Source organism: Hibiscus syriacus, unplaced genomic scaffold (assembly GCF_006381635.1).
Source record: "Hibiscus syriacus cultivar Baekdansim isolate YM2019G1 unplaced genomic scaffold, ASM638163v2 tig00116951_pilon, whole genome shotgun sequence".
Taxonomy (NCBI): domain Eukaryota; kingdom Viridiplantae; phylum Streptophyta; class Magnoliopsida; order Malvales; family Malvaceae; genus Hibiscus; species Hibiscus syriacus.
The window spans coordinates 4682300-4702809 of record NW_024063482.1 but is presented as its reverse complement, the minus strand read 5'-3'; the positions used below and the strand labels follow the sequence as shown (position 1 = coordinate 4702809).

Sequence of the window (20510 nt, the reverse complement as noted above, 5' to 3'; positions counted from 1 at the left end):
TTGATCAGAGAATGTTTCAAAATCAAGTTTTTTAAAACTAGAGTCAAACTTCAATTTTTAATTTCAAGTTTGAGTCAAGATAGATAATTTTAAACAAAGCTGAATTCAGCTTTAAACTTTTCGAGTTCAAGTTGAACTTAACAATACTTGAGCTCGACTCATCTCATTTACCGCCCTAAAAATGAACACGCATCATGACACCCTATTTAAAATCCAAGTTCACAAATGGATCATGATTCATGGTATACATTTTTGTATTTGCTGCTTAGCCCAGAGAAATGTGCAAATTGTCCTACTGCACACAGACAAGCAATCAATAGCAGGAAACAAGCCTGGCCAGTCGCATAATTATTACTATCTCTTCTTTCCTCTCATATTTCCCAACCTCAAGTATTAAAATTTGTCGATGTGAACGTGAGGACATACAATTCGCTCATAGATATTTAACTTCACATTTTGAGTAAATCAGAAACCAGCCCAACCAGCAGGTTGGGAAACTGTATGGTTCTCCTTTATCTTTGATTCACCCGAACGTTGGGAACTACTTCCTTCACTTACAGGTGCTTTCAATCTCTGGGAGCTGGCAGCAGGGGCAGCCGTAAAGTTATCTGTACCAAAACCCCATGTTTCCGAACCAGAAGTTGCTTGAGCAGCATGCTTGTTTGAGTGACCATTTCTGGTTCTGACTGACTGTACATTGGCCTTTGAACGAGGCTGTTGCTGTGGTTTGGCATCCTCTGGAAAAGCTTGCCACGGATTTACTTCGGGGCTAACGGTAGTCCAATTAGCAACATTTTCTTGTTGGAATGTTCCTTCAGTCTTCTCTGCCTGCTACGAAACAATTTGGTTCAATCAAGAACACGACTAAGTAGAAATTTGATTGAAAAAAGTTGTGCATATGAAATACAAATAGGAAACAAAATGAAGAAAAGTGTACCAGACTTCCAGGTGAGTTATGATATCTTGAAGTACTTTTATTAGGAGATGGAGTTCTAGCAGCTAGACCTTGCTTGAGCTCCTGTATTTCCTGCCTCTGAGATCGACAAATTGCAGATAACTTTTCAAATTTGGAGGTCATCTCAGCCTTCTCCATGTTGGTTTGTGTTAGCTGTTCTTTAAGCTTCCCTATTTCGTCCTCCAATGCTTTTTCTGTTCCAATTCTTTTATTAGCGATTCCAGGATTGATCTTATTGCTATCAAATTCAGCAACAAAGGTGTTGAATGCCTTGTCCTGAAAAGCAGTGGTGGTATTCTTGTCCTCAAAAAAATTAATTTCAATATCTTTTTTTTTTGATAAGAATGGAAGGCCTCGCTAAAAACCCCCTTCTTGATTAAAGGAACTTAGTGATAAGCTCCTTAATCAGCGGAAGGAGGAAAAGAGTGCCTTAAGAACTTTATTGATAATATAATCTTACATAAGATTTAAACACTACATCACAATACATCCCATAAAACTTAACAACAATTTTATAATAGCCCATATCGCTGGACCAGAAAATCCAGTAACAGGTCCTTACAGTCAACCTATCCCTTTCTTAGCTAAGCTATCAGCCTCCCCATTGCTCGCTCTTGGAATCCACCTCACTGAATGAACCTTGCCATTTGAAAGAGTCAAAATCTGATTAACCAAAGACAAGTAAAAAACAAGAGCCAAAGCCGGTGATTTAATCCATTCCACTACCGACTTGCAATCACTCTCAACAATCAATCTTCCAACCGAAACCCAAACTGAAGCCAGAAAAATTTCAATACCCCTTTTAATAGCCTTTAATTCAGCTAGCGGAGGAGTAACTTGGTCCACCTTCTCTGAAAAAGTCAAAAGCGTGCAACACTCCGAATCTCTCAATATACCTCCTATGCCTCCACCCGAGCCTCCAAGCCTAACAGCACCATCAACGTTCATCTTAAGAAAATCAACAGGGGGGGGGAAACCAACGCAGGTTATGACCAACTCTGTCTAAAGTTAACGAAAACCCATCTGCTAGAGATGGATTACCAATCAGCAAATCCTCCTGAATATTAACCATAGGAAACTTTGCTAAAAACCATTTTGATAACCTGAATCTAACTGTAAAGAACAAAGACATGCTGTCCAGGTTAGAACCTTCGAACACTATAGCATTCCTGGCTTTCCAGATTGACCAGAAGATAACACCTGGAATAAACTTCCATATCGTCGAGTTTCCCCTCAATCACACCAGGAACTAAGCAAAGCAGGAGGGTCTTGAGGAAGAACAAACAAAATATCCCAGAAGCTAGCTATTTTATTCCACAACTTCCAAGCAACAAAACAGGAATAAATAAGTGTTGAACTGTTTCCTCGTGAATCTTGCAGAAAGGACACTGTATATCCTCCCCTAAAGAAACTCCTCTCTTAACCAACTCAGCCTTAACTGCCAATTTCTGATGTGCCAGTTGCCACAGAAAAGCTTCCACTCTCGGTGGAGCCAAACCCTTCCAAACTCCTTGTAGCCACACATCATTACCCTACCTCCGAGCCAATGTTTTCCCTGCATGATTTAACCGAAAACAGTCCATCTCCACTAGCAGACCAAGAAAGAGAGTCCTCCACCAACTCTGACAGTTTGACATCCTTAATTTTTATCATCAAAGCTAACCACTGGTCCAATTCCCAATCACTCAGATTCCTTCTAGTTTGGACATTCCACTCCCAACCACTCGGTCCATAGCTGCCAAACTCAACAATCTCCCCCCTTTATTAATGGAAAGCACGTAGATTCTAGGAAAAAGTATTTTAGAGGGACCTCATCCGCCCAAACATCATTCCAAAAAGAAATTGATTTCCCATTACCCACTTGCAGCTTCGAATTCAATCTAAGAAAGTTCCCTACCGAATCATTCTTAGAAAAATTATTAGCAATGCCTCTCAAGATCCATGAAGATTTCGGAGAAGTAACCTTTCCAATAGACATAGTGTTCCAACTCATCTTTTGCTTACTACACAACACCGATTTCCAGAGAGAGTTTTTGTCATTGGCAAATTTCCACACCCACTTGCCTAGTAAAGCCCGGTTAGTAAGATTCAAATCAAGGACACCTAGTCCACCACAGTTCAAAGGCCTGCAAACCGTGTTCCAATTTACCCAGTGAATCCTCCGCTTATCCCCCTTCTCACCCCAAAGAAAGTTAGCCATTAAAGAATTAAGCTTCTTTCCGATATTGCACGGCATTTTGAAAAGAGATAGAAAGAAAATCGGCAAAGAGGTTAGCACCGACTTCAACAGGACTGTCCTCCCAGCCAAAGACAGACAAGACGCTTTCCACCCCGCAAGTTTGGAACTAAAATTCTTAAAGACCGGATCCCATAGAGCCTCTGTGTTTTTCCTTGCTCCCAAGGGAAGTCCCAAGTATTCTGTAGGTAGAAAACCAACCGAACAGCCCACTTGTTCTGCCCAATCCGATAACACTCCCTCTTCCAAATTGATACCGAACAGCTTACTCTTTGCTAAATTGAGGTGTAAACCTGTCATAATGCTAAAGATCCTCAGCACCCTTTTTACATTCTTGATCTGATTAATGGAGGCTTGACAAAAAATTATTAAATCATCGGCGAATTGTAGATGGGACAGCCTGGTAGAATTATCAGAATTCCCCATAATAATACCCTGGAATAAACCCCTCTCGATTGCTTTAGAAAGCATCAAATGTAACATCTCGCCTATAATGTTGAACAAAAGTGGAGAAAGACTGCAGCCTTGTCTAAGACCTTTTTCCATTGCAAACTCCTCAGAAGGAGACCCGTTAACAAGAATCGAAATAGAGGCTGTAGACAGACATTGAGTAATCCACGATGACCATCTGTTTCCAAATCCCATTTCTTTCATTGCTCTAAACAAAATAGGCCATTCCACAGTGTCGTATGCTCTTCGGAAGTCAACTTTAAAAACTACCCCTTGCAGTCCTTGTTTTCTCCAGAGATCAATACCTTCGTTCGCAATGAAGGCGCAATCCAATAACTGTCTCCCCGGAATAAATGCAAATTGGGATTGACTTATTATGTCGCCAACACAGCCACTCAACCTTTTAGATAATACTTTTGAGAGAATCTTGTATAAACTACCTACAAGGCTGATTGGTCTAAAATCCTCCACACTTTCCGGATTAGTCTTCTTCGGAATGAGTGTAATAAACGCGTGATTAACTCCGTGTTCCCATTTTCTACCTCTGAAAAAATCCTGGAAAAACTTCAATACATGTTCCTTTAAACCCGACCAACATTTCTTGAAGAAGCCCATGGTAAAGCCATCCGGTCCTGGTGCTTTAGAACTGTCCGAAGAAGCTATCGCTTGCCATATTTCTTGTTCCGTGAACTGCTCCTCAAGTTTTAAAGATTGGAACTCTGATAGCATAGCAAACTCCAGGGATAAATCCTCTACACCCAGCGTTGACATAGAACTATAGGATTCCCTAAAAAAGGCCGCAATATGCAACTTAATAGATTGCGGATCTACAACTTCAGAACCATTGATCTTCAAACTAGTAATTTCATTTCTCCTACTCCTGTTTAGAGCAGTTAAATGAAAAAATCTAGTGTTTCTATCTCCATCTTTAATCCATTTCGCCCTTGATTTCTGAAACCAGATGCTTTCTTCAATCCTATACAACCTCCATAGATCAGATCTGAACTGCAGCAGATGCCCCCAGTCCTGTTGGCAGAGGTCCCCAGCTTGAGCTTTAAACTCAAGATTATTTATCTTCAATTCCAGATCTGCTATGGACTCAGAAATTCCATTGAACTTTCTGCCCGACCAACTTCTGATCGCTATTTTAGTTTCTTGAAGAATGCTGAAAATGCCCCTACTCCTTCTACTCCCCCTCGAAACATCCATGGATGATTTAACTATATCCTCAAACCCTTTTTCCTCTAGAAGATAGTTAAAAAATCTGAATGGTTTGGGGCCCCAATCAACAGTTTTTTCCTCCAAACAAACGGGATTATGATCAGATAAAGATCTCGGTAACAGGCTTTGCAGAACATTAGGAAAACTTATCAGAAAATCCCCAGAAATTAGGAACCTATCCAATCTGACCCAAGTAGAGGCTTCTCTATTATTACACCAAGTGAACCTTCCCCCAACCATAGGTAGATCGATTAAATTAGTATGATTCAGGAAATTTCTTAGAATAGCTATAGAAAACCAATTCTGTGACATTCCTATCTTCTCTGTCGGATCAAAATACACATTAAAATCACCCCCAATGCAAACTGATACTGTTTGAGCAGTGACAAAATTCAGCAATTCCCTGAAAAAATCCTCCTTTTCAGCATCAATACTTGGACCATATACATTAATAATCACACATTTATCACATGAATTCTTAAAACTTCCAAAGACAGCTATGAACCTGCTGCTTAAATGACTATTTGTAACTTCAAAATCCTTATCATTCCACAACACCATTAAACCTCCTGCAGACCCCACAGCTGGAACAACAGTCCAACTATTAAGAATACTTCCACCTATCCTTCTCCTAATAGCCTGAGAACATTTTTCCAGCTTTGTTTCTTGAATGAGAAGAATGCCTGGTTTATAATTCCTGACCATAGTAGCTACTGCTCTAGATTTTTCCTTTTTTCGGATACCCCTTATGTTCCAAGAAATAATCTTCATCTTTACCATGTATATCTATGGAAACAAAACCTCAAAGCAAAGTAGCCGAGAGATCCCTACTCCCCGAAACCACCCCTTCCCCACAATCAGCCAAACCTTTCTCCATATTAATTATTTTATCCAAAAAGGCTTTCTTCCCCTCTTTGAATGAGATCCCAAGCAATTTACTGACTTCCCATGTAGCCAGCGCTTCTTCTAAACATAAGGAAAAATTTGGAGAATACACAGTAGGGATACTAGCCACGTCCAGTGCTTCCCTAATCAGAATCCTTTTCTTTCTTCTAATACCAGTCCTTGCTTCTGATCCATGCTTATTCCCTTTAACACCCTCACCATCTCCCCGAGGAAGCTGTGACCGAACTGCATCTGCTTTCTGACTAGAACCATCATCATCCTGGGTCTCAATCGGGCTTCTCCCGATATATTGGTAATAGGTAAAATACTCGAGGTAGGAATATTTCTAGACCTATTGTGATCAGACACCTCCAGTGGAAACATTGAACCATTTTCTCTGCTTGGATTAAACCACACCTTTCTACCTCTGGATCTTCTATACACTCTGGAGACAGGCCCTCTCTTCCACCCTCCCAAATGCAGACTCCTAGGCAGGTGATTGAAAGGACTCCAGCTACTAAGGCCAATAGTATGAGACTCCTTATAACAACCACTCTCTTGATTCATGTGCATCGACTTTTCTTCCCTAACCTCTTCTATACCTTCCTCACTACTAGCTTCTTTGTTCAGGAATGTTCCTTCATTAATCAAAACCTCATTGGATTTGTTAGAATCTTCTCTATGTACTGGCTGTAACCTAACGACTACCCCACCAGGAATTGGCTTTGGGAATAGATAAGAAGGATCATTAGCCTTTTTTTGCACATTTGATTTATCCGAACCAGATTGTTGCGGCTCCACCAAAGTTTCCAACCGGGATTCATTCCCCTTACCAAACCCCAAATTGGTTTGATTAACCCCAGGCCCAATAAAGAAATTGGGTGGTCCTCACTCGAATCCACAGATTGGGCTGCCACACTTTCAACTATAAAATCATCTCTTAAACCCAGCCCTCGATAATCCCCTTTTAAATTCAAAATCCCATCTGGTAATTCTGACATCATAGCACCACTATTTTGACTTTGTAGTTCCTGTGACAATAAATGCTCTTCACCTTTGCCGCCTACCATAGATGTATAGTTTTCCCCTACCAACCCTCTGACATATGTATCCCTAGAATCCTTAGCTATCAAGTCCAGCTTACCAACTCCAACTGAATGGTTATCATCTTCCTTCTCAGGTTGAGCGTCGTTACTGTACACACCATCTCCGGCCACCATAGATTTTTTAACTGCAAAGCTTTCCTGTTTAATACTAACCGATCCCAAGTTAATTTTAACCTTGAAAGAACGCCCATACGAACCCATATTAACAAATTCTTGTATGTCGAACGGACTGGCCACCTTCAGTAGAGCTCTTGCCACCGCCATATCCTCCCTTTTGATTGTCGACTCGTGAATACAGACCAACTTCCCCCACTTTGAAAGTAACTTTTCCAAGAAAGATTCGTTCCAACATAATAAAGGGATTCCAACCAGTTCAACTGAGCAAAAAGCCAACGGAACACCTTCTTCGCTCATAAGCGGATCAAGCCAATCAAACCAGAACAACAGTTCCTCCCCTCTGCTCGTCCTTGCTTTTTCTAATTCTTCTACTGAGTCGAAAGTTAAGATACAAGAGTTCCATGTATAACCCCATTTAGCTCCCCTGACTATGATTCCATCACTAGCCAGCCCCTTCTCCACTAATTCCAGATCAAACTGGGATTTTATAATTCCAGTCAATGATCTTTTAACCCAATCATACTCATCTAATGGGATATGCATCTCCCATACATTTCTCAGTCCTTCTTTCTCTCCTGGACGACCCTCCTTAAACTCTTTGTTCCCCTGAACTTCCCTTTGCTCGTCATAAGAGACCAGCACATCCTTATATGTTCTTTCATCCCTCAATTTGCTGATCGACACTGACCTTGATCTTCTTCTCAAAGTCGTTCCTATTTTCCATTTACCTTCTACCCTTCTGACATCTCTATTATCCTCTTGCCTGGACCTCTGCTTCTGGTACTTAGCTACACCAACTGAGACTTTCTTACCATCTATCCAAATACCATTCAAATTTGCTATCGCTTTCATCAACCCATCTTCCTTCTCAAACTGAACGAAAGCAAACGTGTAGTTCCTATAATTCTGCTTGGTGGAGCTACTCGGAATGTAGACCCTAATAACACTACCATGTTGTTGAAAGATTTCCTTTAGTGTTCGCCAAGTTACCCTCTTACTCAGAAAGTTGACAAACGCCGTCCATTCCTCACCGGAGGACTGGCCGCCTATGGCACTCTCTCTCACTCTCCCTTTCTCTCTCTCACTCATATCCTATGTTTCTTTAGAAGGTCCAGCTTCGAGCTTGTGTGATTTATCAGGCGTACTTGAAGTAGAATGAGTTTGTACAGTTTCCCCTCTTATAGGACTCCTGTTATGTTTTACTGAACCATAGTTGGTTGGCTCATCGTCATATTTGGGTCTTGGCTTCTCTTCAGCAATATCTGCGTCCTTTGCATGCTGAGTAGACCAGAAAGCACCAAGCTGTCCGCCGCTTGGCCTTGAGCCAGGCTGTTGTGTATTTTTAGCTGGTTCACCATGAGGCGGGGGTGGAGGGCTTCTAGAAGGAATCAGAGGTGACCTATTTGTAGACCTTGGAACACCTGCTAAATTGGCACAAAGCATCTATTCAAGTTCAATGAAAACTTATGTCTAAGCCTCCAATATTCAAACTTTTTCTATCTATAATCTTTCTATAACTCATCCAACAACATCAGGATCCACCATAACATGAAGCAGTTAAATTTAATACAAGTATTAGACCTTCAAGGGGAGAACTGAACTGTCAATTGGTATAAATCTTCACCTTCAGTAGATGGCATTTCAGGTGGCCGATCAGGTAGAGACTTCTGTTGAGCAGCAGGCAACTGCTCATTAACACGAAACCAGACCTGCCATCATGGGAATAAATCCCAAGATCAGTTAAATAGAATGTTAGATCTCTGCCAATGATAAGCATGGACATAGATTATCTAAAACTAGCCTAAATTCAAGGATGAATGACCAATCAAGCAAAGTGCTTGCCTGTGTGATGTCAGGCCTGTCAGCAGGTGATGCTTGAAGCATGTCTTTAATTAGGTTAGTAATTGAAGAGCTGTACTTTGGTAAATCTGGAATCCGATAGTTCCCATTTAAGATTTGCAACTTTGATTCACCATCAAATGCATTCTTGAAGTAGCAAATTCGAAAGAGAAGACACCCAAGAGCCTGCAGTATGACAGAGCAGCTGCAGTTTGTACTTGGCATATCGAATCTAATTTGTCTCTAGATTTCACACGGAGGTACAAGGTATAGTTGACTTACCCATATATCCACCTTTTCATTGATAAGTTCTCTCCGGAACAGATCCCACATCTATGCCAATAAAAGAATGAAGATATATATCAAACATTTTAACCACCATATAAAACAAAAATTAAAATTAAATAAATAAATAAATAAATATAGTTGTTCATCCAACCTCAGGGGCTCTATAGGCAGGTGTGGTGTGCTTCCGGATATTGTCTTCTTCTATACCCATTTCTTCAGGTCTCTCAAAAAGCTTGTGATTGGTTGATGTACTCCCAAAATCACACAACTTCCACGATCCATCAGAACCCAACAGAATGTTCTCAGCTTTCAAGTCCCTGCAAAAATCAAAATGCCAGGAAGTAAGAAACATATTTCGGGCCTTATAAGATTGGGATAGTGGCAATTCTTTTCATTTCTATTATTCACATGTAAAGAAATAAAAATCAACAAGAAGCTACAAAAAAGGGAGTAACCTAAAAACTTGATGACCAAGATACCTGTGAGCAACCGGTGGGGACTGGCAATGCATTGCAAAGACCGCATTACAGATATCCAAGTAAATGGTAAGAATCTGTTTCTTCTCAAAATAGGCAGCTCCTCTAGCCTCTAAGACACTAACAAGAGATTTGTCACAGTAATCCATGACAAGAAGGGCTTCCTTGGTCCTTCCCATATCCAAGATCGTATGGGCATAAAGTGTAACCACATTTGGGTGTCCTTTAAGCGATTTCATGACAGAGATCTCCTTGACGACCAACTCCATTGACTCGTGATCATTGCATATGATGTGCTTCAAGGCATACTGCTTAGAAACATGTAGAGCATCCTTGGCTAAGTAGACACAAGAGAAGCCACCCTCGGCAATCGCATTGCGAACATGAATTTTAAGATTGCCGACATCAAGGGTTTTGCCCTCGAGCCCTGCAGGATCTTTTTGCATAAATGGCTTGAGCCTCCACATAGTTAGAATGAATGCGGAAAGACGCTGCACGAGTGATGAAATAAAATAAAATTATTAGAAATCCCCATTGATGATAATGAAGGGAATCTAAGATTGAGAAGTAAAATTTAAATTTTGGGAACGACTAATATGAAACAGTAAGATAACAATGATGATAGCTACAATTACAATAGTCAAACCTAAGAAAACAACAATTAATGAATGCAGATACAAACGCAATACAACAGCAGCAGATCTAGATACACTTGAATATTGGGGCAGCGCAATAACGAACAAATTGCAATCAAGATCCCAATTTTCATACAGACCCAAAACCCAGATATCTCCCATCACTGCCATTAATTATTTGGTGGGTTTTTTTATTTTGATTATTATTATTTTCCACGAGTAATAGGTAGCAAAAACATAAACTTTGCAGCTATATATGTAAATCTAATAATGAATCTAAAGAAGGGAACAAGAATTACCGAATCAATTTTAGTTTAAACAAAGCAAGAAGATGATCGAGAATGTACCTGGCTAGATGAAGCTGAGTGGGTAATCAGATATAAAGGTACTCCACCAGGACTTGATTGACAGAAACAGATGATCTAGGATTGAACAAAGATACCAGAAGCGAAGATGAAGTTTTGCTTTTGCTTAAAGATTTGATTTTGCGACCTTTTGTCTTTGAGCGTTGCGTAATTCCGAAAAACAAAATACTCCCAAATAATTTCACAAAAGTATCATTTAGGTATTGGACTAGATGTATAAATTCCGAATATTCATTATTCAAATTCATATAATTAATATACACAAATTTAATTAAAATTTTAAATGTTTAGATTTGATTTTATAAAATAAAAATATATTTATTAATAAATTAATTTAAAACTTTGATCATTTAAATTTTAATAGATTTATATATTCTATATACTATATAAAATTTATATTTAATTTAAATTCAATTTTATATAATAATAATAATAGAATAATTTATGGATAATACATTTAAATTTTTAAATAAATTTACAATTTCACATTTTTATGTTTTAAGTTTAGCGTTTTTCGACTTTATTATTAAAATTATTTATTTATTTATTTATGATTACAATACTCTTCTAAATATTTATGTAGATAATTTTTTTTAGTGTCACGTAAGAGAAGATAAATATTGTAAAAAACTTTTTTTAAAAAACTTTTTTTATAATATACATTTGTTTTACATGACATAATCAATCAAACAAAAGACATATTTTTACAAAAGCTTACAAATTATATGTCTTTTTAAAAATCACTTTTTTATGATATACTTTTATAAAGTGTGTTTTTATTTACGTAGTAACATAAAAAAATATTATTTCTATGAATATCTTTAAAACGTGTTATGATCATAAATAAGAGATTGATACATTTGAATAATAAAATTTATACATTCCATCTTTAAGTCAAGCTGTGCGCTGTAATATTTATCTTCTTTTGTAGTTAGTGAATGTGTTGCTTATAATTGTAAGTTGAGAATAGGATTTTGTTTATTCCTCTTTCAAAAAAAATTATTATTAGCTTTTAATAATATGTATAATCAATTCATTATGATTGTTTATTTCTAGATTATTTTTAAAAGGTATTTATTTATTCATTAATGATATATGTTGTAATGAAAGTATTAAGATGTTACAATCGTAAAGAAACTTTAAACATCATAAAGGCAATGTAATTTTTCCGAGATACTGAGCTTGAATAGTTATATCTACAAGATATATATATGTTGTTAACGGTTAAAAAAGATTTTGAACAAATAGTGTTGTAATCATCTCATACTAATAAAAAAAAACCTTTAAACATCATACTCCACGTTGCTTTTGAAATATGTTGTGGCGATGATAAAGGTGCTTACCATAATTTAATTATGAATGGATCAAGGGAGTCGGGTGGAGATTTTCCTTTTAATTTTCAAATTTTCACATAATTTAATTATTCTTTAAATTTGTTTGTTAATAATTCAATTTCATCCCCTAAAAATTTATGATTTACTTCTTAACATAAAATTTTATGTTCGTACAGACCTCATATATTCAAAGTAATGTGGCAATACATGACATGGAGTCAAAGGTTACATTAATTTTAAAATATTTTAAGGTAGATACAAATATATTAATAACACAAAAATTTTAAATGATGTAAATACAAATAAAATTTTATGATGAACATTATCAATAAAATAGATAATTAACTAAAAAATAATAATTTTAATATAATCATATACCCATACTTAAAAAGTTATGGATCCGCCACTACTTCGTGTGTACATTGCCATCTGCTCTCATGACTTATAACCAACCATGGGCAGATAGGCTTAACTAGTCCTCTCGAAAGTCGAAAGCAGGCTGAATACGAACTGAGCTGTTTGGGCTTTAATGGGCTTTTATTTTTGGATAAACTATTTTAGTGACAATAATTTTATAATGGATCCGATGAACTTCCATCCATTATCATTCAATACAAAATTAATTACTATTAGTCACTAATTATAAGTATAATTTACATGATTTTTGGGTGGGTCCTTCGCATATGTATCGTGGTGATTAACGTTGGGAAAATAATTAATAAAATAATAATATGTTATATATCAATTGATTACTTGTTTGTAAATATGCAAATTGATATATGAAACTGTTAATTGTGAATTTATTATAATTTCAAACTTGATTTTCAAATTTATAACTATTTGAAAGAATAAACAAAAACATTTTTTTCAAAAACATATAGTTTTTTCTTCTATTACTTTCATTAGAACATTTAAATATCCTCTTCATTTTATTTGATTTAATTTTGAATTATTTATTTCATTGATTTTGATTTTATAATTCGTTTTTATTTAAAATAATTATATTTTTTATTCAAAAAAAATATTTTTTTACATACGTATATTTATCTAAATAAATAAAAATAATCTATGCATGCTCAAATAGGAAACTAATTTTGCTTGTTTATTCCATAATGGGCATGCATTAGTTTAAATGTATATATTTATATATAATATATGGGGTAGAATCCATGTATACCGTATAAAATTTATTAATTTTACATGAAACTTTAACCATTCAATCAAGAATGGAATTAGGATAAAACATTGAAAGGGACAATAATATATGTATTTATATTTGAAAAAAAATGGAGGGGCAAAGGCTTTATTTCACTCATATTCAAACTAACAATGACCTAAAATGTTATTATACCAAAAAAAAAATTCAGGGGACCGCAGTCTCTCCCACCCAACAAATCGCTCCGTTCATGCATTCCGTAAATCTAAATAGATGTATGAGATTAAAATAAAATTATTTATTTTTCTAATGTATAAAAAATTAATCTCATGCATCCGTATAAATTCATCCAACGAATATATTTTTTATGTAAAACTAATGAATTTTAGACATTATAAATGAATCATATCCCTTATATATATATAATCTTATTATTACATTTTAAATACCAAATGGGGAGAATTAAATAATGGTTGAATGAAAAGTCCATTGGTCATTTAATTTGAGAATAAACCAATGATTGGTCATAATGTATTTGTACATATGTAACATTACAAATGGACACCACAACTCTACTCATGCATCACTCATCCATTCTTTTTGTTTTTGATGGCAAAGTCACAACAACCCACAACTGCAACACCCACAAACTGCTTGTAACTTGTTTGATACACAAAGGGAAAAATGAACTATTATTTGACTTGATTTTCAAGCCAATATTATGACCATTGATAGTGATGAATAATATTAGTTGCCAACATTAATTATACAGACCCTAACTACCACGATTAATGTGTAATTATGGTTTCCTTGGTGACAAGAATTAATGTATTCCTTCCTATGAAGACATGGGGGCAGCTGTTTAGTTCAAATGATGACTGTGTAGACCAGTATTTAACCATTACCATGGATCTATTTGTTTATGATTCAAGGTATTTCAATTTGGGATGCCATTAACTTCGTAGACCATTTGGAGTGATACTTACATATCACTTGTTTAATAGTAAGTATTTGTAAAACATATCCAGGGTTTACATATCACTCATAATTATTATATTTAAAGGTTATTTATTTTTTTAGGATCAAGGTGGATCGAGCTTTTTGTCAAAATTTTAAGCTCGGATTAAAGTCATATTAATCTTTCATTATATTAGATCGAAATCAAATCAAATTATATTATAATCGAAGTCGAGTCGGAATCTTAAATTTTAAATCGGGTCAAAATCACTGAAAACTCATCCCACCAGGGATGAAAGTACATGGAGAGTTTGGGAAAAAAAATTCCTCTCAAATTTTTTTTTTGATCTAATAACAATTTTAGGTCGTGTCAATTTAAACTTTAGTAAAATCAACTTTTATCCTTCTAGTTTTTGGATTAAATATTTAATAAATATATATTATTTTGAACTTAAATTATTTATCCCTTCTAATATTTAATTCAAATTTGATCTCTCATCACATCCCACTTCATTGCCATCCTATACATGAATAATGATGAGTACAATGATCTAAAGGTTCAAAGGTCCCAAAAAAAAAAGAAGAATGATAAATGTAAGAGTAGTGTAGATACATAGAAAGAGGAATGGTCCACAAAAATGGATATAAACAGGATGGATATCGCATTCTTATAAATTTTAATTTTTTATTATATATTTTAGGTATTTTTTTATTTTATATTGATTATATAATTTCACGTCCCTTAAAATTTTATAACTTTTTATCTCTAAAATTTTTAATATAATTTTTTAAGTTTGTACATGTGACATAAATTTATACGTCCATCGCTAGATATAAACACCAACAACAACAACAAAAATGACCATTTTTGCAGGGGGAAAAAGTTGCTCCTGCATCATCTTCTGAACTAAGAAACAGCTCTATTATGAATCCTCATTAATCATCATATAATCATTTTATAATATCTCATTTGAATAAAACCATTTTTAAATCATAAAACAAGAGAGAATACGTATTTTCAAAAATATATAATTTTAGTGTTTCTTTAAATAATCAAATATTTTATCTCATTCACCGGCAAAACATTTTGGATTCTCTTTTGGTTTTTGTTTTGTGTTGAGAAACAACAATAATTATATAATAATTAATTTAGTAACGGATGCGCGTTTAACATTAATATACTGATAATGCTAACAAACAATAATTGTTGCATTGAAAATTCGTATGTCGTTGGCAAGTCAATTTTATCATTTTTTTTTGAAATCAATACAAATAAAATTATTTTAAAATATATTATTTAATTCATTAGTAATATACATTCAAAATTGTTTTAAAATATATTATTTAATTTATTAGTAATATACAGTCGGTTAAACTCTATTAGGAGTTTTTATATTACATCTAAAAGTTTATTTTAGTCCCTTTAAAAAGAATAGTTTAATCCTTATATGTTTGAAAAGTTAATATTTTGGTCTAAAATTTTAAAATTATAGTTAATCATCTTAAATATTTTGGTTTAAACACCCTTTAAGTCTTTCTCAATTTTGAAATTGAGTAAAATGATCACTTTTGAAAAAAAAAGGAATAGTTTAGTAGATGTAAGTAAATAAGACTAATCTGTGATCATGTTAACCATTTATGTTAGTATATGACACATGTCCAACTAAGATGAAATAATTTTTAATAATATTTTCATAATTTTAAAAATTTTATTGACATTTTAAACATTTTTAATGATTTTTATATAATTGTTTTCAATTAAACCCTAACTTTCACTCAGAGCCTAAAAATTCTAAGAAAAATCAATGTACATTTTTTCAACTAATATTTTGAATTTTTTTTATTTTGACTTATAATGATAATATTATTGTAAGTGTAAAAAATAAAGTTTGAAATTAGAATAGAAATTAATTGTGTATTTAGTTTTTAACAAGTATTTTAAAAATATGTAAAAATTCAAAAGAAAATATGATAGAGATTAATTTGTTCAAATTTAAAATTGAGAAATACCTAAAGAATGTTTAAATCAAAATATTTAAATAAACTAATAATAACTTTAACATTCTGGACCAAAATATTAACTTTCCGAATATGTATAAAATAAAATGTATAATATTATAATATTTGGACTAAAATATTTATATTAAATATAATACAAATACTTTTAATAGACTTCAATTATATATTTGTACATGAGTATAATAAATAATTAGAGTGGAGAATGGTCTTAAAAATGTGTTGTCATGACATGAATGATGATTGGGTAGCATATTAGTTGATAGCTAAACCTGTGAGTAGAATTATATAATAACAGAAGTTTCCAACCACCCCCAACTCCAAATACAAACACCAATGCCTTCCCTTTCTTCTCACTTTCATCTCTTTTTCTTAACTCTTTGACAAGTTCTTCAGTGCAGGAATGGAATCCAAAGAAAACATCTCCTTCCCAGTTTCTGGTCTTGTTTTTCTTGTCCGTAACAATCAATAACCTACAAAGAAGGAAAAAAGAAGAACAAGAAACTGAGCCGATTGGTTTAGTATTTTTCGTGTGTTATAATGGCGAAATCAAAGACATGCAACGCCAGGAACTGGAAGCAGTCGTACATTTCTGTCACCGCTCTTTCGTCCTCTTCTCTTCAATCTCTCCTCGTTCCTCCCAAGAAAAAGATAATAAAGCCCAGAAACGGCTTCTTTCTCGGCCACCACTGCAGGCCGCCGAGCGTTTGGTTGTTGGCTCTCTTCTGCTTTGCCCTTGTTGGCTTGTTGAGGTTGGGGTGGAATGTCAACACCCTCATCTCTTTCTCTCCATACCCATGTCTCCAAACTCTATCGATACCGCATCTCACCGGCGAACTCGGCGTCTTGAACTCCACTCAACGTCATCATGCCGTGTTTGGAGTTCAGCGCCGAGTATAAAAGAGCAAGTAATGTTATTTTGAATGACAGAAGAAAGTATTTGCTGGTGGTGGTGTCGGGTGACATGCACCAGCAAAGGAATCAGATTGTGGATGCTGTTGTCATTGCTAGGATCCTTGGAGCTGCCTTAGTTGTTCCCATTTTGCAAGTCAATCTCATCTGGGGTGATGAGAGGTAACAATTAACAAATCATGTGTATGTGTATATATATATCGAGCCGGGTTTCGGTTTTTGGTTCGATAAACCTACTATCCTTATGGTGCTCCTGTGGTTGCAGTGAATTTTCTGATATATTCGATCTCTGTCATTTCAAGCGAGTTCTCGCCGATGATGTGCGGATACTATCGTCGTTGCCTTCGACGCATATAAAGACGAGGCCGGTTGAGGAGAAATTGACTCCTCTTGACGTCTCGCCTCAATGGATTCGTGCACGTTATCTCAAAAAGATAAAGAAGGGAGGAGTTTTGCTGTTACGAGGTCTGGATTCGAGGCTCTCTAAGGATCTTCATCCTGATCTTCAAAAGCTTCGCTGCAAGGTACTTGAAACCTCACTTTTTTGGAGAATTTAGACCTGTTCTAATATGTTCATTCTTGAATATCAGGTGGCAGTTGAAGCATTAAAATTTGCGCCGCCGATCCTTGAGCTAGGTAACAAGCTCGCTCGGAGAATGCAGAGCAATGGACCGTACCTTGCTCTTCATCTTCGAATCGAGAAGGATGTATGGGTGAGGACCGGTTGTCTTCCGAGGTTGAGTAAAGAATACGATGAGATAATCCACAATGAACGGAGAAGACACCCCGAGCTTCTTACTGCGAGATCGAACATGACTTACCATGAGCGAAAGCTTGCCGGACTCTGCCCCTTGAATGCTTTCGAAGTTACTAGGTACGACTTATACCGCAGGCTAGCTAGTTTCTTTGTTTTTGTGAACAATGTTCATGTATATCAACTGGTCACATTATTTACTTTATAGGTTGCTTAAAGCGTTGGGGGCTCCGACGAGTACGAGAATATACTGGGCCGGAGGCGAACCTCTCGGCGGGAAAGAAGCCTTGTCACCATTAACAAGAGAATTTCCTCATTTCTATAACAAAGAAGACCTTGCATTGCCAGGTGAACTAGAACCATTTGCTCATAAGGCTTCTTCCATGGCTGCCATCGACTACATAGTTTCGGCGGAAAGCGACATTTTCATGCCCTCCCACGGTGGGAATATGGGCCACGCGATTCAGGGACATAGAGCGTACGCAGGGCATAAGAAGTGCATAACACCAAACAAAAGACACCTGCTGCCATATTTTCTGAACTCTTCTCTCCCGGAAGCAGAGTTCAATAGGATCATAAGAGAATTGCACCGAGAATCTCCTGGACAACCGGAGCTCCGGGCAAGCAAAGGCGGAAGGGATGTGACCAAGTACCCGGTTCAATGCACGTGCAAACGCAAGGCTTCCCACATGATAACATGAAATATTGATGGCCACATTGCTTCAACTGAGAACCGAGACCCTCTTTTGGAAAACTTGGTCGTGATGGATCATGATGATTCTTTTAAATAGGAGCAGCAGCAGAGCATTAATTCAAGAGCGATTTGCATACTCATTGTTTGTGATTGCGTGGTACACAAGGCAGGGTTTGAATTGCATATGTTATGCGGTTATTATGTACTCAGGTCAGGGTAGATATGAGGATAGATCGTTTTTGTTATTCTTTTTAGTGAATTTTTTTTCTTTTACTATATATATATTTATAATGCAGCTTATTCTATGTATATAATGTATCACACTCAACTTTCATCTTCTTATAATAGTATAAATTTAATTTAATTTAATTAATTAAAATTTATCAGTTTAAACGAATAATAGAACGTGAAGAAATCAAAATCTTTCACGAATCTTATATTATGTCAGAAAAAAATAATAATAAATGAAAAGAAAGAGGAGAGGAGAGTAGAGTAATAGGAGAATAATGAAATTAAGAAAGAAAAAATATATATTTATTTTGTTGGATAAAGATTATTGGATATTGTTTTGTTAAATATTGATTATTAAAAGTTACAAAATAGTCCTCCAATTATAGGACATTGTTTTGTTAAATCCTCTTACTATTAAAAGTTACAAAATAGTTATTCGCCTATTCATATGTTCCAAACTCGTCATTTTTATTAAAAATTTGATGACAATCTGAGTTAGACGTTAATAACTGGGATATGATAGTCATTTGAGATTTTAGAATCAGATTTTATCATATCATAGTTAGTAGGTTAACGTCCAACTCTGACTACCGTTAAATTTTTTAACAGAAAATTATGAGTTTGGAACATATAAATAGTCAAGTAATCATTTTATAATTTTTAATAGTCATAAGACTTAACAAAGCAATGCCTTATAAATTGTAATCGTTTTGTAATTTTTAATAGTTATTTTATATTCTAGGGACCATCTGTGTACTTTATATTATTTGTGTACTTTATATTATTTTGTTTGAGTAGATGGCATGTTTGTAAAGCCATCATAAGAGAAATAAGTGTGAGACTTGAGAAGTGGATTTAAGTAAAATTTTAATTGAATTCTTACCCTAGGAAAATAAAGTAAGGAAAGAGGAATCTTTTCTTTGTTTAGATAACATTTTTTTTATAATTGTGAGGGAATGAAACTTCCCTTAATTTTACATTATTTTCTATTAACTCAATTTGAAGGAAACTCCAGGGAAAGAAAATATCCTAAATGTGACAGTTAAAAATGCTATTTTTATCCATTTATATGTTCCATTTCTTCATTATTTTTATTCATCATTTTGTTTATTTAACTTAAAAAATAAACGTTATACGAATAATTCACAAACAATTTATCAAACGTTATATTCATTTACGTACATATCTAAAATGAATCGCTTTTCGGTTTAAAAGATGGGAACAAAGATGGTAACAAGCCTGCAGAGGATGATCAGGTTCTAATTAAGAACCCTTTCTGTTATTATTCAAGATGGAAAATGTTAGAAAAAAAGTTAATCTGATATAAAGTAATAATAATAAATAAATATTATTATATAATCGAAGGATGCAAAATAAATAAAGAATTAAAATAGAGGAATGTGATTTGTTTACTCGTATGTAGACACGAAATCGGATGAGTAAAGTATGATAAACCGAAGAAGGATTTTTGTTGAGGCATGCATGAACAATTTCCTTAAGACAGATTCGTCCTCTCCTCGGTTTTGAGTAACGTTGGACGTCGATCTCCCATGATACAACAACAAATGATCACAACAGTAAGCACAACCGTAGTTATCAGACGAACACAATCTTGCCTTTCTCTACCACCGGAAAGAACGAATTTGAAAGAAATTTTCTAAGTGATTTCCTAATTCAACTTTGTGAATTGTGTCTCAAAGTTGTCTCTAAAAAAATTATGTCTAAGATTGTGCCTCAACTAACCTATATACAGGGAGAGGAAATTAATCAAAATGTTATAACCTTTTGATGAAGAGATTTATTGAAAAGCTAATATGTATAATTGAATTGATGCAATTTTATACCAAATAATAAGTTCGCTCACCAAATGACATAACTTATTA

At 34.9% G+C, this 20510-nt stretch overlaps 1 protein-coding gene and 1 pseudogene across 3 annotated transcripts; one reads left to right on the top strand and one right to left on the bottom strand.

Annotated features, from left to right (window-relative positions):
* Positions 1–236: 236 nt before the first annotated feature.
* LOC120188861 (AP2-associated protein kinase 1-like) lies at positions 237–10712 on the bottom strand. Of its 3 annotated transcripts, none has more exons than XM_039192245.1 (9): positions 10556–10712; positions 9577–10064; positions 9249–9414; positions 9092–9142; positions 8813–8995; positions 8595–8679; positions 8075–8394; positions 938–1285; positions 237–831 (listed from the first exon to the last, which is right to left on the bottom strand). In XM_039192245.1, the coding sequence occupies exons 2-9, from the start codon at positions 10038–10040 to the stop codon at positions 466–468; spliced, it is 1983 nt and encodes a 660-aa protein (XP_039048176.1). In that variant the 5' UTR covers positions 10041–10064; positions 10556–10712; the 3' UTR covers positions 237–465. The 3 variants fall into 3 exon arrangements, with proteins under 3 accessions (XP_039048176.1, XP_039048178.1, XP_039048177.1); XM_039192247.1 differs by having other exon boundaries at positions 237–828; XM_039192246.1 differs by having other exon boundaries at positions 8075–8391.
* Positions 10713–16379: 5667 nt separating this feature from the next.
* LOC120188899 lies at positions 16380–18618 on the top strand (annotated as a pseudogene).
* The last annotated feature ends 1892 nt before the right edge of the window (positions 18619–20510 follow it).

Bases quoted from the DNA above. Each gene is read 5' to 3' on its own strand.
- LOC120188861 (XM_039192245.1), bottom strand. From the start codon at position 10,040: ATGTGGAGGCTCAAGCCATTTATGCAAAAAGATCCTGCAGGGCTCGAG. The intron at 8,996-9,091 runs GTAAGTCAACTA...GTCATACTGCAG, and splicing joins ATGAAAAGGTGGATATATGG to GCTCTTGGGTGTCTTCTCTT. The intron at 832-937 runs GTACACTTTTCT...ATTGTTTCGTAG, and splicing joins ATAACTCACCTGGAAGTCTG to CAGGCAGAGAAGACTGAAGG.